General features: G+C 48.9%; 1 protein-coding gene across 3 annotated transcripts in view; it reads right to left on the bottom strand.

Annotated features, from left to right (window-relative positions):
- TRAPPC9 (trafficking protein particle complex subunit 9) overlaps window positions 1-25,122 on the bottom strand; it is a 350,271-nt gene that overhangs the window by 196,904 nt on the left and 128,245 nt on the right. The window contains exon 21 of one of the 3 annotated variants that reach the window (XM_077351412.1): window positions 23,626-23,716. The exons of the other annotated variants lie outside the window; for them this stretch is intronic. Within the exon in view, the coding sequence (XP_077207527.1) occupies window positions 23,626-23,716 (91 nt within the window). The remainder of the gene's footprint in view (window positions 1-23,625; window positions 23,717-25,122) is intronic. 3 annotated transcript variants of the gene reach the window in all.

Genomic DNA, 25,122 nt, shown 5'->3' with positions numbered 1-25,122 from the left:
GGCAGAGAGAGCTCTGAGAGAAACTGTTCTGTGAGAACAGCTCTAACTGGACTGTGACTAGCCCAGGGTTACCCAGCTGGCGGCAAAAAAACAAACAGCAAATAGTGAGTCATAAAAGTCTATCCCACGTTGAATGCTAAACGAAAAGCAGGAGAGAGAAAAGGACGTCACTGGCAATACCAAGAGAGGGATTCCAGATGTGCAGGAAGATGCCCTTCTGTACCCCAATGACAGGCGGATGCAACAGCTCAAAAGTTTCCCCCCTAAGGCTGCCAACTCTGGTTTGGGAAACACCTGGAGACTTTGGGGGTGGAGCCGAGAGCACGTGGGATTTAGGATATCAGCAAGATATAATGCCATAAAGTCATTTTCTTGTTTGTCTGGAGATGAGCTGTAATGCCTGGGGATATTCAGGCTGGCATCCCTATCCCCTTTTTGCTTTCTATTTTCTTTTTGCATCCAACTTGAAGAATTCTGTGCAATTAAAAAAACAAAACAAAACCTGCTCTGAAAGTTTCTGCTGGCCCTTTATGCTGCTAACAGAATTCTTCATCCATTTCCAATGCAGGTGGACACAGCTAGCTATGTAGCCGCTCCAGCTTCAATGAGGGAGCACACTGGGCCCCAGCCTTTATGTACCTGCAGGCAACTTTTGGGATTCGGATACAGACACCCACACAGGTGGGCACAAGCACAAAATGGCTGCCAAAGGAGATGGGACGAGGCACAAAATGGCCGCCGCAGGAGGTGCGGCCCAGCACAACATGTCAGGGATCGAGATTCTATGGGCCTCTGACACCAAATCTTCAGCTTCAGGCAGAAACTCTGTTCAGCAGGATGGCTTTTAATCTGTGCAGCAATTCCGAAGGCCTACTTTAGTTTGCCTTCTTTCTATAAGCACTTGACAGGCACCAAGGAAGGGGTCCGCAGGCAGAATGGCACCCACAAAACCCACGTTGGGGACCCCTGACCCAGCAGAACTTGTGCTTTTCCTCTTCATATTGCTAAGCCTTGCCAAAGGGAGGGGGAGCACCATTCCTCCTCTGTATTCTGGAAATAGATGTACCTGAAAACACTCCCTTCCTTTTTCTGTGCTCATTCAGAAAGCTCAGAGCAGCTGAACCTCCCTTCATGTGCACTTCAAAGCACTTCCTCATAGCATTGTCAATAGCAAAAAGAGAAAATGTCCGCCTCTCGAATTTGGGAACAACTTGAGGTTGGTCATTTATCCTGACAGTTAACTACAGATTCCTCCCCCTCCCCCATCTCCACCTTCAATAAGCACACCTTTCTCTTTCCCAGGGGTCAAGGAGATAAATCATAGGGGGGACCATAATAACAACAAATAAAAATGGGCTTAGCCAGCAAGGAGAAGGCTGTTCTACAACATAATGCCCCTACAGGGGTGGACAAACTGTGGCTCTCCAGATGTCCATGGACTACAGCATGATGCTGGCAGGGGCTCATGGGAATTGTAGTCCATGGACATCTAGAGGGCCACAGTTTGGCCACCATTGTCCTAGAATCATAGAGTTGAAAGGGGCCATGCAAGTGAATTTAGCCCAACCCCCTGCTCAATGCATGTTCAACCGAAACGATTCCTGGCAAGAATTCATTCAGCTGGTTGAAGATCGCCAGGGAGGGAGAGCTGGCACAACCCTGTACTTTAAAGCAGGGGTAGTCAACCTGTGGTCCTCCAGATGTTCATGGACTGCAATTCCCATGAGCCCCTGCCAGCATTTGCTGGCAGGGGCTCATGGGAATTGTAGCCCATGAACATCTGGAGGACCACAGGTTGACTACCCCTGCTCTAAACCACGCTGAAGTTGGTCACAGGGCAAAGAATTAGACAGGGGAGGGAATGAAATGCAGGGCTTGCAATTATAATCAATAGTTACCCGAGATATCAAGACATATTTGATTATCCAATAGAACTTCTGAAATATAACTTCCTCCCCCCAGCTTTAAAAAAAAAAGGGGGGGGGGTTAAAAGAGCCATTGAATCTAACCGAGCCGGAGCTTTGCTTACTTCTCTGCGAGACTCCAGAAGCAGCTGCCTCCCCAAACCCTCGTGATAAATCATCTCCTGCGACTGTTTACCAATTAGATCAAGGATCATTAAAGTGTTATGGGTTCACCTCTCTAGAAACTGTTCCGCATGCCCGAAATACAATACAGGCATTCTCTGCGGGAAGGGGTCTGAAATCATCCCAAGTACCTTGTTAAGATGCCCATCGGCTTTTCAGGCCCATTTTAATTTACTCAGGAGCTCCATGGGATACATAAAGGCACCATCAATGTAAAGCCAATGAGTGAATTTAGGCAGATGGTGAGTGGGTGGGCAGAAGGGACCGTGTTAGGCTCCTGTGGCCCTTCCTTGCACGCCCAGTGATATGCCGATAGCCACTTTGTTTATTTATTTATTGTATTTATATACCGCCTTCCCCAAAGGCTCAGGGCGGTTTGCATGAAACAAGAAAATGTTACAGGTGACATCATTTATAGCAGTGGTCCCCAACCTTTTTATCACCGGGGACCACTCAACGCTGAGGCCCGGTATGGGGGGGTAGTTTACTCCTCTACTCTCAACCACTGCACTAACGCTCTCTGATTGCTATGGTAATGTTTAAACATCCCTTCAAAATAAGATACAGACACGCCACAACAATGAACATAAGGAACCTTTTATTTTCATGGAAATTTTAACTCATGACGATGACAAATCAATGGGAACCCTGAGCTTGTTTCTCTGCAATGAGATAGTCCCATCTGGGAGGGATGGGAGACAATGACACCCAAAGTGTGTTGTAAAGGGCCGGGGGGTGTGGTGTGTGAAGTAAAGGGCCGGGGGGGGGGGGGGAGAAGGCGTCCTTCGTGGCCCACCTCCAATTAGTCGATGGACCACATATGGTTCGTGGCCCACAGGTTGGGGATCGCTAATTTATAGAACAACACGGTGAATAACAGCAATAATCTTTAAACCGTCCCGCGGCGCAGGGTGCTGTGGACTAAATAATTCAGTAAGGGCTGTGGGGGAGGAGTTAGGGCGGGCCCTGTCCGAGATAAAAACTCGGAGGGGGCAATCAGGAGCAAAGAGGAAGAGGGCCTTAGCAAGCAAAACACTTCCTAATATGCTCAGGGTGGATCTCTAATCCATTAACAAAACGAGGTGAAGTCTTCCCATCTGGCGTTTGGCTCAGCCCCTGCCACTCCCCCCACACACACCTACACATTTCCCATCTGGTCCCCTTCCCTAGCTTTGCTGCCCCGTCTATCTGGACATCCTGCCCACTGGGAGAGGCGCAATTTAACCTGAACACCGACCCGGCAACCTGCGTTTCCTTCACGGGGTTCTGCTCTTGTGCGGTGGCATAAATAATAAACAACCCCACGTTGTGCCCGCCAGAGGCCTTCGGCGCCTTTGCTTGGAGAAGCAAACAAAGATTTCTTTTATTATGTGATAATAAATTGTTAAGAATGTGGAAGCAGAGCAGCTGTCAGGCAACAATGGGCATTAAGAATTCTCGGGCTGCAAAATACAAAGCGAATTCCGTGCCGCTGATTCTGTTTCCCACATTCTCCCCCCCCCCACGTACACACACAAATAGATCGCTGAACGAACCCTCGGAGAGCTGAGCGTCAACCCTCAACAATAATGAGAAACACGTAACCCGAGTGGCTGAGCCGATCAGTTGCTTCGTGTTTCCCCGACAATCTCTGGGATGCTTTCTCCTGAGCGGCAGAAGAACCAAGCTTACTTCCAGAGGAGGGGGACAAACTACTGATGGGCGATATCCCTTGAAGCTGCAGATCTCTGCCTCGTCTGGATTCTTGACCTTCCCCCCCAACCCCCCTCCGGTTCCAAATGTCGTGGCTAAAAATACCTCGCTGCCACTAGGGACATCGGCTTTCCTTGCCGCAGAATGCAATCCGGGGCCTGATGCTCCGGCTATAAATAGAGGCTTGTAAGATGCCAACGAACCTGCATTAGAAGGAAATTTTGGCTACAAGAAAGCGGCACTGATGAGCGATACGGAGACTCGGCCGTGTTATTAGAAGACAATTCAAATTTGACGCCGAAGGAACTTGTACAATGTGTGTGTTTGTGGGAGAGAGATAAATGCTAGACTTCCTTCATACTACACATCCTTCCCCCCCCCCCCAAAAAAAAATATTCTGCCATGCATTGAGCTGGAGCTGCAGTATCAACATGCAGGTATTATCTAGGATTCACCTTTCCCAGTTCCCAGGGCATAATGTGATGCTGAAACTAGACTGGGAAAGGATCTTTCAGCTGCAGAGTCCTCCATATGGACTGCTTCTGCCCCCTTAGGTTTGTGCCCTTAAAAGGTTTCCAGTGCATTTTCTTAAGGTCTCTCTCTCTATATATCTATCTCACACACACATACCTGACCCCTCTCCAGGGAGCATATCTGCTGACCGTAGGGCAGGTAAAATGGACAGATCAACCATCGGCAATTCCAAACCATGCCTGGTCTTTCCATAGACATGATCCGTCAATGGAGATGTTTGAGATTTTTAAAAACTGAAACTATTAGGAGGGGGGCTTAGTGCGACTGTTCCAAGAATTCTGACTCCTGTATGCCTTAGCAGCTCCTGATAGACACCTAGGGGCTCCTTCTGGTCAAAGCCTTGCTCATCTGTGACTTTCAATGTAGGGGTGGCCCTGCAAGACCTCATACTGGAGAGGGGAAGAGGCTGCACCACCTCGTTCTTCAGCCTTTCCGCAGCCAACGCTCTACCATGCTACCTAAGCAGGGATACTTTGTCTTTCCTAACCTGCTACAGATTCTCCCTAAACAGGCAGCCCTTCTCCTCCCGTCCCCCTGCTTGCTCCTCTCCTTCGCCCAACCAGAAGTTCTCAACTGAGGTTGCTTCCCAAGTTGCCCCCTTTCCTGGGTGGGGCTTGATGATACACCAGCTACCTGCCAAACTCTGTTACTGAAGCCAGCACCTGCAGCCCCCCACCCTTCCCAAGTTTCTTCTGAGTGCCTGCTGGGCTGATCCTGACACCGGCCTGCTTCGGCTGTCCATTGTGCTCAGCTTGCCTGAGCCGAGGTGGGTTGGTCCTGCAAGTCCAGATCAGGTCCCATCGCCAGACAACACCCAGAACTGCTTCCTCAGAGAGAAACACCTCAAATATCAGATTCATCTGGCCCAATGCAATGGGGAGCTGCTTTTGGAAGTACAGAACACCCTACACCCTTGGGTTATTCCTTGGTATTCCTTGGTTTGCCTCCAAGTGTTCCTTGGAGGAACGAACACCCATAGAGTCATCGAATGACAGAGTTGGAAGAGACCTCCTGGGTCATCTAGTCCACCCTCCTGCACTATGCAGGACACTCACATCCCAATCACTCATCTACTGTCACCTGCCACCCCCTTGAGCCTTCACAGAATCAGCCTCTCCGTCAGATGGCTCTCCAGCCTCTGCTTAAAAATCTCCAAAGTTGGAGAACCCACCACCTCCCCAGGAAGCCTGTTCCACTGAGAAACCGCTCTGTCTGTCAGGAACTTCTTCCAGAGCTTTAGACGGAATTTCTTTTGAATTAATTTCAGCCCATTGGATCCTTGGAGGTCTCCCATTCAAATACTAGCCAGGGTCAGCCCTTCTTAGCTTCCGGGATCTGCTGGGATCGGGCTTGCCTGGGCTAGCCAGGTCAGGGCTGCACCTTTGGACGTGGGGCTGCCTGTGCGGCACTCTGCGTTGGGAGCTTGTTTGTGTATTCCTGCGAGGCCATGCATAATTCATAGAATCGTTATGCTTAATGGAATCAAAAGCCTATCAAGCTCCTGGCACAATGGACCAAGCGCCAGATTAGTGCCCACACATTCAAAATCGCTAATTTGATGAATCTTCTAATATATCAGCCTTTGGCTGCCAAAGCTGAGTCATGCTGGTGATACATTCGTGCATTTTCTTTATGAGAAAGAGAAAGATAAGAAAGAAGTAGGAGGAGGAAAAGGAAAATGATAAGGACATTTTAAAAACACGTTTTGTGATGTTGGTGCTAAAGTTGGGTTCAGGGCAGGAGAGGTCGATGATGACCACTCTTGTACATGCCCGTCAATGTTTCTATGCTCCTTTCATTTCTTACGTTTGATAAGAAAGGATATTACCTGGGAACATTCACAACACAAGAAGCTACAGTCCGGGCAGATCGCAGGAGAGTAATCAGTTGATAACTCCTCTAGCCTCCTGTTGTCTTCTGCATCTCCAAGACGCCCAAGTTTTGTTCGTCAGAATTACGTCATTCCGGAACAGACTTCCTGCACTGGCACAATGGACTGCCGCCACGGCTAAGAAACTCAACCCCCCCCCCTCAAGTAAACTTAACCACCCTGCTGAACTCTCAATATCATGCTTTGACCTGCATTGTTCCAGCCCATTTTTCACCCTAAAGTACGTGCATTGTCCGTGTCAAGAATTATGAGTGCTAATAACGGCAAGAAATGGCAATCTACTTTACAACCTCCTGCTAAGCCACCAGGGTGGGAGAAAACAGTGCAAAGAAAAAGGATTAAGAAGACCCAATGGACCCACCACGGGCCCCTGCAAGCCCTGCTTTCACCGCGGACAGAACATGCATCAAGCTGGCTGAGATGCTTGAGAGGGCATCTGGGGAAACATTCTTCCCTCCCTCTATTCCTGGGAACGAGAAGGATCAGCCCAAAAAGTCAGCACGCAGTAGATGGGAGACGGCAGCAGGAATACACCTGAAGGTCTGAAGGTAAGTACAGGTCTCTTCTCTCATCGATACCATCCCGTAATCACGTTTTATGGGTCACGTGGCACCACCAAGGCACTTCTTTTTGTGCTCCTTAAAAGTTTACTGCCTCCCTCTACAGCTTTGCTCATCGGACGTTTCCAGAGGACGTTTCCAGAGGACAACCTATGAACGGCCAAAATCAGCAACGACTGCTTGAGATAAGGGATTTTCTGTTGGGACTCCCCAACTCTCGTTCCTTACCTGCACCTCTGCATTGTATGGAAAGAAATCACAAGCACAGAACTAAAAGGAAGTTCTTCCCTTAGAACCTGCCCTTTAAAGACCAAACCAGTCAATTCCTTGTATACATGCATTGCACCTCCTTCCTGACATGCCTACGAGCCACGGTGACTGAGGGGAACCCTCCACATTCAGAGGCACTAAACCGGTGAAACTCGGAGCCAGGAGACAACTTCGGGGAAAGGTCCTGGCCTCTCTGCCCTGTTGTTGGCCGTCCGGAGAAAGAGTTTGACCACTGCGTGAGACAGGATGCTGAACTAGATGGACCCCTGGTCTGATCCAGCAGGGCTCTTCTGATGTTCTTCCATTACCCAGGCAGGCCCAACCGGAACAAAGGACATTGAAAGAGCTTCACTGTGTCACGTAACCTCTGACATACAATCGTTGCATCAGGACTTGACACAACTCCTAACTATGCCTCGGCAGTGCGGGAGCTCCGGAATGTGGGTCGGCTTTCCTGCCCTCATCAGACAGTCCACGGGTATCGGAACAAAAAGCAGCTGGCGGAGGCTTTGATGAGCCTCCCCAGCCCTTTAAGCCATACAGACTAACTGCTCAAATGATCACGGCTCTGATCTTCCCAAGTCATTTCGACAGGTGGGGCTTGAAGTGGTGCATAAAAATTAGACCCCCTTTCCATTCTGCAAGCGCAACGTCCCTCGGAGAGGAGAAGAAAGCCAGAGCATAAAGAACTCTTGTTACCTAATTAGGAGAAATGTGAAGGTTGTTTACTTGTCGTCAGCGTTATTAGAGCAAATTGTCGGTTGCATTGTCTTGGTTACTAAAAGTCGGCGCTGCCAGGAGAAGAGAGAAGCAATTGAGCACAAGGGGGCTGCAATATTCAGCATCGATAACTAAACAAATAAGTGTCGACTACAAGAGACAGACTCTCCAGGATAGAGACAGATGGACACACACACACACACACACACTGCACAGACACACACAACCAGAGAGCGCACTGTGATCTGGGTAGCTCAGTATAGCCCAAACCCAACAGATCTCAGATGTTCAGTGGAGAATCATAGAGTTGGAATGGACCTCCTGGATCCTGCACTGTGCAGGACACTCACAACCCTCTCGCTCATCCCCTGTAACCTGTGATCCCCTTGAGCCTTCACAGAATCAGCCTCTCCGTCAGATAGCTGTCCAGCCTTTGTTTAAAAATTTCCAAAGATGGAGAACCCACCACCTCCCAAGGAAGCCTGTTCCACTGAGAAACCGCTCTAACTGTCAGGAACTTCTTTCAGACGTTTAGACAGAATTTCTTTTGAATTAATTTAATCCCATTCGTTCTGGTTCGTCCTTCCGGGGCAAGAGAGAACAACTCTGCTCCATCCTCTACATGGCAGCCCTTTTAAATACTTGAAGATGGTTATCAGACCCCCCTCTCAGTCGTCTCCTCTCCAGGCTAAACAGACCAAGCTCCCCCAACCTTTCTTCATATGTCTTGGTCTCCAAAACCTTCACCATCTTTGTTACCCTCCTCTGGACATGCTCCAGTTTCTCTATATCCCTCTTCAACTGGGGCGCCCCAAACTGAACACAGGACTCCAAGGGAGGCCAAACCAGAGCAGAGGACATGGATGACCCCCACGGAAGTCCACGGCTGCTACACAGAGGCAGGCAATGGCAAAGCACCGGTTTCTGTTTGTCTCTTGCCTTGAAAACCCCATGGGGCCACCCCATAACTTAGGACTTGGCTCTTTTCACTCAACAGGTCTGTGTGTCACCAAAGACAGACAAAGAGAAAGAGCTAATAACCCAATTAAGTTCCCTCAGCTGCTGGGAGGGTTGCCAGCCTCCAGGTAGCCAAAAAATAAAAATCTGACACGTATGGCTAGAAAATAAATAATCTTTCATGTCAAAGGGATCTCAGAGTCATGTTCTTTTAATGTCAAAAAAAATAATAAATCTCAGTGCCAAGCTAAAATAAGGTTCGGGTTGACTGGTCTTCGTTGATCACCCTTCGTTGATCACCTTCGCTTCCTTGATCACCTTCGTTGATCACCCTCCAGCTGGAGAACTCATGGGCTTACAACTGATCTGGAGAAAAGGGTTATTTTGGAAGGTGGATTCTATACCCTGTTGCAGTCCCTCTGCAACCCAAACTCTGCCCTAAACAGGCCAAATCTCCAGTATTTCCCAGTTCAAACCTACTTCCTCAACAGTACCTGATCTAAAGGACCTGGAGAAGATGCAAAGGAGCAACTTCTTCTATATCCCAAGGTCCCAGAAGCCTTTGCTGCAAAAGGACTAGTGATTCCTATATTCATAGATAACATTTGCCCCGACTGTCTTTTGTTTCGTTCTATGAGCCTATATAGGGAAGATAAATAGGGATTCTCTCAGATGTTACAGCAGAGCCAAATCAAACAGAACTGGTTTCAAGTCAGTCAGGGCAAGAGGCAGTAAATCAATTACTCCCCATCATAAAAACAAGCTCAAGATGTACGTCTAAACTCAAAATTCACTTTCGGAAGAGAGGCTAAAAGCACTTGAAAGCCATATAAACTCCAGAGGTAAATTTAAGGCTTCACACAAGGCATGGACTCGATGAAAGGACATAAGAGAAGCCATGCTGGATCAGGCCAGTGGCCCGCCCAGCCCAACACACTGTGGCACACAGTGGCCAAAATCCAGGTGCCATCGGAAGGCCCACCAGAATTCCAGAAGCCCTCTTAACACACGTTCCAGTCTCTCAAAATAAAAATATCTCACAAGTCGAAATCTAGCACGCCTAAGCACTTCGACAGATGAAGGCATATCAAGGTGGAACAAACATAAATACAGAAGTTCATTTCAAAGAAGATCACTTTCAAAGAAGCCACCTTCATTCAAGCTACCTTGGAAAATAGGGATAGTTAAACATTTATTATCTCCCTTTCTTCCATCGGCACTCAAGGTGGCTTAGAACAGGGGTAGTCAACCTGTGGTTCTCCAAATGTTCACAAATGCTGGCAGGGGCTCATGGGAATCGTAGTCTGTGAACATCTGGAGGACCACAGGTTGACTACCCCTGGCTTAGAAACATAGATAAAACACACTGAACAAAAAACATAAAAGCAAGATTTGCAATCATTATTCAGAATTGCTACCAAATAAAGCTGCCTTTAATTGCCTCCTAAAGATTGACAGTGAGAGGGCCAGGTGTGCCTCCCTGGGGAGGTTGTTCTGTAATTGTGGGGCTGCCAATGAAAAGGTCCTCTCTTGTATCCCCACCAAACGACTTTCTTTGATTGATGGAACTATCAGCAGGGCCTCACCTGGGAGGAGATGGTCCTTCAGAAGATGGTCCTCCTAAGCCATGTAGGGCTTTAAAGACCAATACCAACACCTTGAATCAGGCTTGGGAGTGGCTGGGTAGCTAGCATAATTGCTGTATTATCAGGGTCGCTTGCTCCTGATAGCTGGCCCTGATCAGCAGTCCAGCTTCAGCATTCAAATGAGCTGCCGTCCTCCGAAAACACCTGCAAGGGTACACTACAAGGGTCGGATGTACAGTAATTTCCCACTACTACTAATACTTATCACTCAGGTGCAGATAGCTCAGATCAAATGCCTTGGGTTGGGCACATCCCGTACTGTTTCATGAATTTAAGAAATCTTGCCTCTACGCCTGGTCTCTTCCGGGAATGATAAACCCAGCATTATCGTTCTTAGCTACGGTCCACAGATCTTTTGCTACGTCAGCCAAAACATTGTACCTTTATTTTCTTCAGGACAAAACTGTTATTTGGCTTATCTTTCACAACTACCTCTGCCGAGATACTGTAGTTTGTTTGTTCTTTTACAAACCCTATCTTAATTTCTGCATGTCCACTTCGTGAGCACTTAATGATATACAGATGGATTTTTAATTCTTCAGTTTTGCAGTTTTAGCCTCCCATTGGTTGAAGCAGTAAGGTCTGTATCAGACCCTTTAGAAGAAGAAGAAGAGTTGGTTCTTATATGCCGCTTTTCCCTACCCGAAGGAGGCTCAAAGTGGCTTACAGTCGCCTTCCCTTTCCTCTCCCCACAACAGACACCCTGTGGGGTGGGTGAGGCTGAGAGAGCGCTGATATCATTGCCCAGTCAGAATAGCTTTATCAGTACTGTGGTGAGCCCAAGGTCACCCAGCTGGTTGCATGTGGGGAAGCGCAGAATCGAACCTGGCATGCCAGATTAGAAGTCCGCACTCCTAACCACTACACCAAACTGGCTCTCTTAGTATTATTCCGAAAGTACCCATAACATTGTTTGTTCATTGTTTCACTCGTTCGTTCATGTAATTTATATACCACCCCTCGCTGTGCCGTCTCGGGGCAGTGTGCACAAAACCCGTGGGGAATGGGAAAGGTACATAGAACTCTGAATGTATGGCACAAGAAAGGATATAAATGATGAACAGCACATGGATAATCGTGAATATTTGGAGTGGCAACAGCAACAGTCCTTTTGGATGTCAAGGTTGCTTGCTAGACGGACAGATTGGGGCAAGGCCAAAGCTGAGAAAACATTCAAGAAACCAGACGTTTATTAGGTGAAACTTAGATGAACCACGTTCTGTTGCAGCCAGCTGGTCCAAAGTGCATTCAGAGCACTGCTAATGAATAGAACGATTTTAAAATTCTTCTCCTACTTTCTAATTCAATGCACCATGGCCTGGATCTCATCGCAGCTGGGAAGCTAAGCAAGAGCCAGCCCAATCCAGTATTAGAACGAGAGACCTCCAAGGAATACTTGGCTTATGATGCACCTCTGACCGTCTCCTGGCTTGAAAGCCTTAAGGGGTCGCCATAAGTCACCTGCAAATTGACAGCACTTACATACATACATGCATAATTCAACGCAGAGCCTTCAAAAATGACTCTCTCTCTCTCAGCCTCTGTCTTGCAGGCTCCCCCAGTGTGCTGAGAATTGCTGAGATCTTTTTTTTTTTAAATCTAGGAAAGGCCATAGCAAGCTCATCACCCAAAATGGCTGGAACCAAGTTTGGGACACATTGGCTTTGTCATTTGTTTTACGACTCTATAGGTTCAGGAGTTTGTGGGTGTGTTCATTTGAATGTTTTGGACCAGGGGTAGTCAAACTGCGGCCCTCCAGATGTCCATGGACTACAATTCCCATGAGCCCCTGCCAGCAAATGCTGGCAGGGGCTCACGGGAATTGTAGTCCATGGACATCTGGAGGGCCACAGTTTGACTACCCCTGTTTTGGACAATCTCATGTTAAAAAAATATCCCTGCATTTTGCCACACGGTTCTCTATGGTTCTCTATGTTTTTATTATTATCATTATCGTTATTATTTAATTTGTTACCCGTCACTCCCAAGCAGGCTCGTGGCGGGTTACAGGTGTCCAGTTAAAACCCCCATAAAACAGACAAGAAAAACTGATACAATAACCAACAACCCAGGAACATGGCGGAGAAACCCCCCCCCCCCAAATCCCCAATTCCTACTACTACTTCCAGAGAGAGGAAGCAGAACAGACAAGATACCCAAAGTTGTAGCTAGACACCAGGGGGCCCATTGATCTCTCCCCCCATTTGAAGCTGCTAATCCTGCCCCCCTCCCCTTGCAACCCCCCCCTCCCTCCCAAAAAATCCTTTCCAAATGTGCGTTGCCCTCAAAAAGCCCGAAAGTGAAAAATTTACAGAGCAAACGAAGCTCAATGTTTTAGTTCTTCGGGTTTTATTTGATTTCATACTGTGCACTTTATTATAATTAAAAGCTTGCTGAATTTTAAGCACGAGTTGCCATTAAGCAATCACTTAAACATATACCTTTTGCGGAATCTGCAAAGCGCCACCCGCATTTTAACTAATTAAGATCAACTTGTTGAATTATTAAAACATGCAAATACGGCTTCTGAAACAGGGCTGAAGAATCCCCCTGCGGGTAAGGTTGGAAGACCGGCCAGCGAGTTCCTTTAATTGCCATGCTCAAGCTAGGAAGAGAGAGGGTCCCCCCCCCCCCACACACACACACACACCTCACACCCCCACCCCAGCAACGTTTCCCTGGCAATCTTCTTCCGAGGTCAACAATCAACCCAAAGTTCAAAGGACCTTGACAGTTGTGTTTTCCAACGCCGGCACACACTTCGCATTTATTTTTAGAAATAAAGATTTGCTAAAATTACATCGACTCTTGGGGGGATGAAAAATTTATTTACCTCGTTATGTGCTCCACAATTGAAATGCCGGCAAGCAGAACTGCTGAATTCCGTTCCTTGAAGATGAAAGGACACTTGAAGCCTCTTGGCAATGCGGTTACTCAGAAATATAAAAGTGGCAGATAGAGGAAACAGACTCAAACCCAAGTTGGCGCTCCTGGCCAGGGGAATTCCTGGACAATTGGGGCATGGGGTCTGGGGAAAGGAGGAACTGGGAAATATATAATGCCTACAGACTCCACCCTCCCAAGCAGCCATTTTCTGCAGGGCAGCTCATTGCTGTAGGCTGGAGATCAAATGTAATCCTGGGAGACCTCCAAGCCCCACCTGGAGGCTGGCAAACCTAAGTCTTACACAAGTGTTGATGATGATGTTATCCGTTGAGTCATGTGTCGATATTCGGTTCATGCCTAACATTGCGTTCCAGCCCATTATTATTCGCATCCACCACTTTGAGTGATCATAGAGCCAATAAAGATGAAATCATCAATAAAGAGCTGAATCGCCATCATTTTCCCAAAGAACCATCACTAACCATCACTACCCAGTCTGTAGCACAGGGATGTTAATTCCCTCCTGGCCTCTGACAGGCTGGATGAGTGAAGGAGAATTCTGTTAGGCCTAGGATGATATCACTTGAGAGAAATCTATAAACAAATGTAATGTCTAACTTACTGGCTGTATATATTCTACATGCCAAAGCCAGAGGCCCATACAGGTATAATGTTCCCACAGCTAATGGCTTCTTTTGCAAGATGAATGGAAAACTCAGGAAAAGTCACAAATCCAGTTCTAACATTTGCATTAATGTACATCACAAAAACGCTTTTTAAATAGAAAGATTATGCACTGTGTCCTTGGTGTTTGGAAGGGACCACGGTGGGAGGGCTTCTGGAGTTCTGCCCCCCTGAAGGCACCTGGATTTTGGCCACTGTATAACATGGAGTGTTGGACTGGATATGCCATTGTCCAGATCCAAGGTGGCTTCTCTTATGTCTAAAGCAGTGATATTTTGTATTCTTAGTGCTTTGGGCAATATGGTAGGAGGATCTCAGGGTTCTGGCCCTGCTGGTGGGCTTCCTGATGGCACCTGGGTTTTGCCCATTATGTGACACAGAACGTTGGACTGGATTGGCTACTGGCATGATTCAACATGGCTCCTCTTACGTTCTTATGCCTGGAGCAGTGATGCTTCTGTATTCTTGGTGCTTGGAGGGCTTCTGGAAGTCTGGCCCTATTTGTTGATCTCCTGAAGACACCTGGGTTTTGGCCACTGTGTAACATGGAGTGTTGGACTGGATATGCCACTGTTCAGATTCAACATGGCTTCTTTTTGTCAGGATTGTAGAATCTCTGTCATAAATTAGCCTGAGTTCTTCCATGTCAGTTATATTGCTTGATGGGCCCTGGCGCCTGCTTGTCCTGGCCTTGTAGTTTTGTAAGCTATAAAGTAGAGTAGTGATGTTATGCTAACCTTTATCTTGTTGTGGGCTCACAGGGTTGTTTTCACCTCTCTCAAGGCTGAGAGATGGAATCCTGTTGTTTTAACACATATGTCTTTTCTCTCCTACCCCCCCCCCTTTGGGAACTGTCAAGTTTTGGGCGGGAGAAATGTATTGATAAGCTGGGGCAAATCTGGCCTCTGGTCAGATTTGACTTTCAGTCCAATGCGTATAGTGCTAATCAATAAAACTCTTTTCTTTTGAATAAGTTTTGTTGTGAGTTTCCTGTGCGTCTGACATCAAGTCAAATCTCACAACTCCTTTCACCTGCAAAAATGCAGGGCGAGGGACATACTTTTTCGGAGCAGGGAGAGGGCCTGGATTGGGACCTTTCCCAGGGCGACGGCGCCAGTGCGGGGCCGTACAGCTCGGGCATGCTGAGGGCAATCTCGGGAACAACCCCGGGGCCCGAGGAATTTTTGGAACGACACGTCACCCAGCGTAGGCGATTATCGAGGTACGACCGCCCTACTGGGGACGAAGTGTGGCCGGAGCACCTGGCACTGCCTAGCTACGGACTGGAGCCTGTGGGTGAGACGCAGGACTTGCAGTTTAAACTGGACAGAGTGACCAACTGGCTGCAGGACCTTTCGGGTCGGTTGGATCCGGAGGAGAAGCGCCGGACACAGCGCCTGTTGAAGGAAGTGCTCGGTGGTGGTGCACCCGATACCAGCGGGCGCAGAGCGAGTGGTGGGCTTGCCCTGCGGGAGCACGGCATGGCGGACACACAAGCCGCAGCGGATGCTGAAGCGGTGGCCAGAGCCAGAGCGCAGCTGGAGATCGAGGCGGAGGCTGCGGCGCGAGCAAGAGCGCAGAGGGAAAGGGGAAACGAGGACGAGGAGCGAGAAGACGCGGGTGGCGCTGGCGGCGACGGAGCCGGAGGCGACGGAGCCGGTGGCGACGGCGCGGACGAAGACGCCGAAGCAGCGGCGGCGGCAGCAGCGGCGGCGGCGGCGGCGGACGTTGCGGGAGCCGAGGCGGCGGCGGCGGCAGCGGCAGCGGCGGCGGCGCGAGAGGCAGCGGCGGCGGCCGCACGGGCGGCCGAGGCGGCCAGGGTGGCTGAGCGAGCGAGAGTGGCGGCGGGACGAGGACGGGGCATCGGCCGTGGTGCAAGACCCCTGGTCCCAGCTCCGGCGCCGGCGGAATGGGGCCCAGGGCGCCTACCCCCCCACCTCCGTGGAGTGGAGATGCGGAGCACCTATAAATTCAAGGCTAAGTTTTCGGGGAACCCCGCAGAATTTCCTACGTTCCTAGTGCATCTTCAGGCCTATATGATGGACATGGGTTTTACGTTCCATGATGACGCCGAGCGGGTGCGTTTCGTGGGGCAAGCCCTAGAAGGCAAGGCGGCCAAATGGTTCCTGGACTTGTACCGTTACCATCCCCAAGCCATCCGTAATTACAACCACTTCCTGCGAGCCATGCGCCAGATGTATGTGGAGCCGTTTGAACGGGAGACGGCAGAGAAGAAACTCAGGGCTCACCGACAAGGAAAGTTGTCAGTGGTGGAGTATGCCAGGGAATTTAAAGAGCTGGCGTCCTCGGTGCCAGACTGGACCGAACCCCAACGCGTGCTGGCGTTTGTGGGGGGCCTCGATCCCACTCTGGCGGATAAATGCCTCCTGCTGGAAGACCCGCTTACCGTCGACGGGTGGGTCCAATTGGCGGGGGAGATGGAAAACCGATTGGAGCGAGCCTCGATGATCCGAGTTCTGGCGGGGAAAACCGTGGCGAAGACATCCACCCCGGCGAAAGTCAAGCCCCGTGCGAAACTAGAACCGACGGAGCGCACCCGGCGCATGGAGAAGGGTCTGTGTTTGGGTTGCGGCCAAGCGGGGCATTTTCTCGCACAATGCCCGTCCAAGGTGGGATCGACATCGAGAGCCGTGAGCAGCCTCCCACCGAAAGCTCAGCCCACCAAGAAAGCCGCTCCTAAGAAAAGCGCCAAGTCTCTGCTGGTGCCGGTGGCTGCTGCACCGGCAGTGGAAGACTCGGAGGAAGGTAGCGAGCCGGAGGATGAGGACCAAGCCGAGGCGCAGTCGGGAAACGAGGACGGTCTGCTGTAAAGGCGCCCCGCCAGCAGGCCGCCGTCAGGGGCAAACGCGCGGTGAGTGATTCCCCCTTGCTGCTCCTACCTGCCAATCTCTCCAACCCCAAGTCGGGGAAGACAGTGGGTGTCCGGTGTATCGTGGACTCAGGGTGCACCCAGTCGTTAGTGAGCCCAGCGCTGGCCGAGACTTTGGGGGTGGGAAAAGTGCCACTGAAAGAACCCTTGCCAATCACCCAATTAGATGGGAAATGTGCCCCGGGAGGGGAAGCCACGGCGAAAACGCGCCCCATGGACTTGGACATAAAAAAACATTGGGAGCAGATCCAGCCTTTGGTGGCCCCCCACTCTGCCTTCCCTTGTGTGTTGGGGCTGGATTGGCTAAAGGAACACGATCCCCTAGTGAAATGGAAAGAAGGGACGGTAGAGTTCACCTCGCCCGCTTGCGAGCAGCACGCGCGGGCGTGGAGTCCCCTGAGTGCGGGGGTTGTGGCCGCGTTGGGATCCGGAGGGGCAGCGCTTCCCGCCGAGTACCGGGACTTTGCTGATGTGTTCGCGGAAGTGGAGTGCAACCAACTCCCCCCCCACCGTAAGACTGACTGTGCAATTGAATTGAAAAAAGGGGAGCCCCTCCCAAAAGCCAAGCTTTACTCAATGAGCCCGCGGGAAATGGCGGAGCTTAGGGAATTTTTGGACAAAAACTTGGCGAGGGGTTTTATTAGGCCGGCCACCTCGTCCTTGGCGGCCCCGGTTCTCTTTGTAAAGAAGAAAGACGGTTCTCTGCGTTTGTGCACCGACTACCGGGGTTTGAACGCAGTCTCCACTTGCAACGCCTACCCACTCCCCCTGATAAAGGACTTATTGGGCCACTTGGGGAAGGCGCGAATCTTCACGAAACTGGATCTAAGGGAGGCCTATTACCGGGTTCGAATAAAGAAGGGACACGAATATTTAACAGCATTTAACACGCCCCTGGGGCAGTTTGAATACATCGTAATGCCGTTCGGCCTCGCCGGCGCTCCGGGCGTGTTCATGAATATGATTAATGAAATTATGCATGATTTATTGTACCAAGGGGTCTTGGTTTATATTGATGATATTCTTGTGTATTCAGAAAATGTTGAGAGTCATGCTAACCTGGTCCGTGAGGTGCTCCGCCGCTTGAGGGAGCACCAGTTGTTTGCCAAACTGTCAAAATGCGAGTTCCACCAAAATGCGGTAGAGTTTCTGGGCTTCCGTGTCTCCCAGGCTGGGATTGAAATGGACCCGGGCAAAGTGCGGGACCTACTGGCGTGGGAACCTCCCCGTACTCGAAGGCAATTGCAAAGTTTCCTGGGGTTCGCTAATTTCTATAGAACCTTTATCCCCAATTTTGCCAAAGTGGCGTTGCCTCTCACTGATTTGTTGAAGACCAAACAGGGGGGAAAGACAGCTACCCGTCCTGGGGCGCCTCTCCAGTGGACACCCCCATGCCAGGACGCGTTTGACAGACTTAAATTGTTGTTTACGTCTGAACCGGTGTTGGCCCATGCTGACCCAACTAAGCAATTCACGGTGCAAGTAGATTCCTCGGACGTGGCAATGGGGGCCGTGATCCTCCAAGAGGGGGAGGATGGGAAATTGCACCCGCTGGCCTATCTTTCTAAGAAATTCTCTGGGGCAGAACGTAACTGGGCCATTTGGGAGAAGGAAGCGGCGGCAGTCAAGTTGGCCCTTTCCACTTGGCGGCATTGGTTAGAGGGCTCAGCAGTGCCGTTTGTGGTCTGGACGGATCATAAAAACCTCCAGGCGCTCAAACAGCCCCGCTCGCTTTCGGCAAAACAGATGAGGTGGGCGGAGTTTTTTGCTCGTTTCAACTTCTCCCTCAAACATCTGCCGGGCAAAATGAACTTTCTGGCAGACGCCCTGTCGCGCCTGCCCCAGTACAACAGCAAACGAGACCCATTGGTGGATACAGTGTTTACCCCCGCCCAACTGGGAATGGCCGCGGTGACGCGCAGCCACACGAAACCGGTAACACCCATTCCAGGGGGTTGGGTCCAGAAGGAGTTATCACAGGACTCGGAATTTTGCTCCCTCCGCCCCGATCTGACTGAGAAAGGGGGGCTCTTTTTCAAAGGCGAGCGGCTTTTTGTCCCAGCTGCGGCCAGGGGTGAGGTTTTGAAACTTTGTCACGATGCAAAAACAGCTGGACATTTTGGATTTGTGAAAACCCTGCACCTGGTCAGGAGACAGTATTGGTGGCCCTCTCTGCGCAAGGATGTGGAGAAGTATGTGCAGGGGTGCCCCACTTGTATCACCTCAAAACCTGCCGGGGGTAAAAGGAAAGGACTCTTGCAACCCCAGCCCACTCCCTCTCGGCCCTGGTCCGATGTCACTATGGATTTTATTACGGACCTACCCCCCAGTCAAGGAAAGACAGTCATTTGGGTGGTAGTGGACGCTTTTTCAAAACAGGCTCATTTTATCCCGTGCTCGGCTTTGCCTACTGCAACGAAATTGGCCTCAATGTTTATAACCCACGTGGTACGTCTGCACGGGATCCCGACACGTGTCCTGACGGATCGGGGCCCCCAGTTCGTTGCCAAGTTCTGGCGGGAGCTCCTGAAGCTGTTGGGCATAGAGCAAGCCCTCACCTCAGGCTATCACCCCGAGTCGAATGGCCAGACCGAGAGGGTCAACCAGATTTTGGAACAGTACTTACGCTGCTTCATCAATCATCAGCAAGATGACTGGGTGTCCCTATTGCCACTCGCTGAGTTTGCCTACAACAATGGGGCCCACGCCTCAACGGGGGTATCCCCCTTCAAGGTGGTGTATGGGACTGATTTAGTGGCAGCGCCCACTTGGGAACTTAGCTCCACCGAAGCTCCTGACATTACTAAGTGGGCTGCATCCATCAGTGCTGGATGGCCAGAGATAGTTGCCAGCCTCAAAGGGGCGAAGCTAGCCTATAAAACCCAGGCAGATAAAAAACGGGTGCCTGCACCAGACTGGAAAGTGGGTGATTTGGCCTATTTGTCCACAAAGAATTTGCGTTGTCAACAAAAATCCAAGAAGCTGGGCCCGAAATACGTGGGCCCATTTAAAGTGATTAAATTAATCAATGCTGTAACTGTAGAACTTGCTTTGCCCAAGACTTATAGGAATGTGCATCCGGTTTTTCATTCCAGCCTGCTGCGGAGAGCTCCCGTCCCGGATGAATGGCACCCTCCTCCAGCTACACCGGTACCGATATACATCGACAAAGACACCCACTATGAAGTGAACCAAATCTTAGACTCTCGTCTGCATAAGGGTCGCCTCCAGTATTTGGTCGATTGGAAAGATTTTCCCTCTGGAGACAAGGAGTGGGTTGAGGCAGGGAATGTGAAGGCGCCCCGCCTCCTCCGAGCTTTTCATCGAGCATTCCCTGATTGTCCTCGCCCGGTAGATGCCGGCTGAATGGGGGAGTGAGTTAGTTTTAATGCGGAGGGATGTCAGGATTGTAGAATCTCTGTCATAAATTAGCCTGAGTTCTTCCATGTCAGTTATATTGCTTGATGGGCCCTGGCGCCTGCTTGTCCTGGCCTTGTAGTTTTGTAAGCTATAAAGTAGAGTAGTGATGTTATGCTAACCTTTATCTTGTTGTGGGCTCACAGGGTTGTTTTCACCTCTCTCAAGGCTGAGAGATGGAATCCTGTTGTTTTAACACATATGTCTTTTCTCTCCTACCCCCCCCCCCCTTTGGGAACTGTCAAGTTTTGGGCGGAAGAAATGTATTGATAAGCTGGGGCAAATCTGGCCTCTGGTCAGATTTGACTTTCAGTCCAATGCGTATAGTGCTAATCAATAAAACTCTTTTCTTTTGAATAAGTTTTGTTGTGAGTTTCCTGTGCGTCTGACACTTTTATGTCTAAGGCAGTGATACTTTGTATTCTTAGTGCTTAGGGCAATCCAACAGGAGGGCTTCTAGGTTCTGAACCTGCTGGTGGACTTCCTGGGATTTTGCCAGTGCGTCACACAGAGTGTTGACTGGATGGGCCACTGGCCTGATCCACCATGGCTTCTCTTAAGTTCTTTTTGCTTTTTCAGTTGTTTTTTTTTTTAATATGTTGGTGTAATTCTTTGCACACATTAGCCACAAATCTATTTCTACATTTGAGTTGGTGCCTGGCACTAAAAAATACATTTATAAATGGTATAAATTGTAGCATACTTGGAGATGTTCAATTGGATTAGTCACAATTTATTGCACATTTTAAATAGACATCTATTATTTTATTTTTTTAAAAAGGAGGATTTCAGCTGGAAAAAGAATCACTTGCTGAGGCCATCCCCTGATAAGAACATCAGAAGAGCCCTTCTGGATCAGACCAACCCTCCATCTAGTTCAGCATTCTGTCTAGCACTATCAGTCCTGCTTAGTACTTGGATGAGACATTGCCAAGGAAGTTCAGGTTTAAGAACACCAGGAGAACCCTTCTGGGTGAGTCCAGTGAGGGTCCATCTAGTCCAGCCTCCTGTCTCATGAAGTGTCCAACCAGTTCCTCTGGAGGGTCAACAACAGGGCATAGAGGCCTAGATTTTCCCCTGGTGTTGCCTTCTCACTGTGGGATTCAAAGGCATAGTGTATTCTCAGTTCTAATCTAGTCGCTTTGAATTTCAGTTTACTAACATATACCACCAGAAGCTACAATAAAAAGCTTTATAAGATCTTCATCCTTCTTGTCTCCTTGAGGGCAAAGAAAATGTCATATTAAAGGACCAGCTAGATTCAATCCCCATAGAACCTTAGAGACTAACAAGATTTGGTGTTTGGGGGGGGGGGGAGTGAACGATCAAAAGTCAAAGATCCCGTAGTTGGATACCAGCCACAAAGATTATGACTCCATCCATCATTCACAAAACCCAGACATTCATCTCCTAGTTAGCAATGATCTCACCAGTAACCAACAACAACCATTGGTGTTGGTGCCAGACCAGGTCAGAGGAGAGTGACGAGAATAATACGGTGCCTGGAGACCAAAACCTGTGAGGAAAGGCTGAGGGACTTAGGAATGTTCAGCCTGGAGAAGAGGCGGCTGAGAGGGGACAGGATTGCAGTCTTTAAGTATCTGAAAGGCTGTCATGGAAGAGAGCAGGGAGCAGTACCTATTGGCAGCAGAAGATAGGACCCCAAGTAACGTGTTGAAACTACATGGAGAACAACAACATTGGCTAGATATCAGGAAGAAAATTTTCCCAGCCAGAGTAGTTCAGCAGTGGAATGGGCTGCCTAAGGAGGTGGTGAGCTCCCTCTCACTGATGGTCTACAAACAGCACCTGGGCAGGTACTTATCCTGGATGCTTGGGGTTGATCCTGCATGGAACCAGATGGCCCATATGGCCTTTTGAACTCTATGATTCTAAATTCTAGGCTAAAACAGAACAGAACATCAGAGGGTAAAGGAAGTGCCTTCTAATGTTGATTCCAACCAATGCCTGATGAGACTGCAAAGTAGCATGGAACCCTGAAATGACATCATCAATGTTCTTATCTAAAAAAGAAGCCTCCTATCCCGACACAGTAAAAATTAATAAATAAGAAAACGTTACAGAATCTCCTGAAGTTATAGAAAGTCTCTATTCATATTTTAAGCAATGTGGTTTACTTTTATAGCAACTCAATAGCATGTAGTTTTAGTTGAGCAGCATCTAAATAAACCAGTAATTTAAACACATTTTGATCAGCTTTTATCCTTGCCTTTATTTTGGGCAACTTTGTAAAGGAAAACTTAAAAGGAAACAACAAAACGGCCACCAGCCACCTGCTGCCCATCCACACACAACACTTCAAGAAGGAAATGGGTAGGCGATGCCCTGCCCTCATTGCCCCATGGATCTGATGGAGAGGAAACAGCCTACTCAACTGGCAGAGTATATTCTGATGGTGGGAAAAAAATTCCAAGATTCAGATTGTTACGGATTATATGGAAACACATAATCTGCAACAAACTGATTCTAGGAGTGCAGGCCTGGAAATGCAAGATGGTTGGCAGATGTGACGGTGACACAGTTAGTGGGGCTGAGTGCTGGGCATGGTCAGCTGCTGGCCATTTACTGGCATGCTCTCTGAGGTGGAACAAATGGATATCAATTCCATTACAGGGGGCGCACCAATAGATGGGTTTCCACATCAACAAGTCCCAAGATATTGCAGGTCAAATTCACAGCTTGCTACCCTTCACAAATATATACAAACACCCCAAGAACAGTTCGCACAGGGCCACCCACGCAAGCAAGCAACGTGGCTCTCATTTTGCTTGCACAGCCTTCCTTGGCACATAGTAATGAAACCGTGCCCCTTTCAGTTCACAAAGGGAGTGTTTCCTGTGTCGACCGTAGACACAGAGAGAATATTAAAAGCCCTGCAGATTGCTAAATGGAATTGAGAACACAACTTTCATCATCGATCAGTATGTCTCGTGTTGGATAATTTTCTCGACCATAGGCATTACAATGCATAAGAGTTGCGCCTTGCATAAAATAATTAGTAGTGTGCGTTCACGGAGGTGGGGCTGGAAGAACAATTCTCTGCTCCACTGCCAGCAGGTACTCGACAGCAAAGCTATAACCCAAGGCTAATAACAAGTCTTCAGAAAATAAAAGCCCGCCCTAAATTATTTGATGCGACCAAGTCAACATAACATAGCTGGAGAAAGGTCTCATAATACGCCTTCACCCTTCAGTGATTTTTAAGAAACAACGGGGGATTTTTTTTTTAATACAACCGTGCGATGCAATACGCATTGCTGAACATTTTTCAAGCGGTTCCCGAGCGATTTTTGCAGAGTTCGCTTGGGTAAGAAGCACGGTGTCAGAAGGCGAGTGCTACACAGTCATCCATCTTCCCCGTATTACTCACCCCACTGGAGAGGAGCCAACTGCAGGTGCTCAAACACCAGTTGATTGAGAACTCCTTCGACGCTGGCTTCTCCTTCACGCTTCAAAGAGGGGTAAATGAGAAGTCAAGGAACGCCCGAGAGAAATATGGCTTGCGGGGAAGGGAGGGGGAGGACGCCTGCACAACCTTTTCCAGTCTCGAACACGGACTTTACTTCTAATGAAGAATCCACTGCTGCGTCTCTCTTTTTTCTCTACTGCTTCATATAGTGCAGGGGTAGTCAACCTGTGGTCCTCCAGATGTTCATGGACTACAATTCCCATGAGCCCCTGCCAGCAACTGCTGGCAGGGGCTAATGGGAAATGTAGTCCATGAACATCTGGAGGACCACAGGTTGACTACCGCTGAGATAGTGCATCTAACTTCCTTTCTTAAGATAGTCAGTATAGTAACAGCATTGTTCTTCATACTCTTCCACAGATCTTCCATTGGTCATATAACTGAGTCTAGCCAGTTTTGACAGTTCGGCTACTTTTCCCCGTCACCGAGCTATGGATGGCACCTCTGTCTATTTCACCGACCTCGCTGATGTAGCGAGGACATTATACTTTTTGGTATAGATAATGAGATGTTAGATTTAATTCTTTCTGAATTCTTATTTTAGTTACTGTTTTGTCTCTTTGTTAACCTGATTTCATTTTAAATAAAACTAAATTTTCACACACACACACACAAATCCAGTGTTGCACAGTGGGTACATGTAGAGGGACACCGGACTTCTGTGATTGAAGCATCTCCCTGAACATCAAGATTTGAGCCCAGTAGCACCTCACAGCCCAATGAAATGTTCCCCAACATGGTGCCCCCCCCCAGCAAACCTGCCTTCTCCAGATGCACAATATGCTGTGTTCTCAGAATGAGCTCTTAGAAATCATAAGCATGCAAAGCCCCTGCGGTGTATTTAAAAATTAAGGAAACCAAAGAAAGCTGATGGCATTTTTTTAGGATAAAAATAACTGCAGATAAAAATAAAATAACAAGAAAAAGTAGGAGTGTTTTTTCCAGCGTACTATACCACTAATAGAAAAGAGCACGAGTCCAGCAGCACCTCAAAAACTAACACAAATCATGTCAGGGCATGAAGTTAGAAACGACTCACCGAAGCTGATCTGCCACAAACGGTGATAATCTAAGCTGCTTACTACTGGACTTTTGTTCTTTTCTACTGCTACAGGTACACGAAAGCCAGCTTGGTGTGGCGGTTCAGAGCGGCGTCTTCCGATCTGGCGAGCCGGGTTTTATTCCCCGCTCCTCTACATGCAGCCAGCTGGGTGACCTTGAGCTCATCACAGCACTGATAAAGCTGTTCTGACCGAGCAGGAATATCAGGGCTCTCTCAGCCTCACCCACCCCACAGGGTATCTGTTGTGGGGAGAGGAAAAGGAAGGTGACTGTAAGCCGCTCTGAGACTCCTGGCAGAGGAAAGCGGCATATAAAAACCAACACTTCTTCTCTTTC

This window comes from Paroedura picta, chromosome 9 (genome assembly GCF_049243985.1).
Source record: "Paroedura picta isolate Pp20150507F chromosome 9, Ppicta_v3.0, whole genome shotgun sequence".
NCBI lineage: Eukaryota > Metazoa > Chordata > Lepidosauria > Squamata > Gekkonidae > Paroedura > Paroedura picta.
This window is presented reverse-complemented; position numbering and strand designations above follow the sequence as displayed.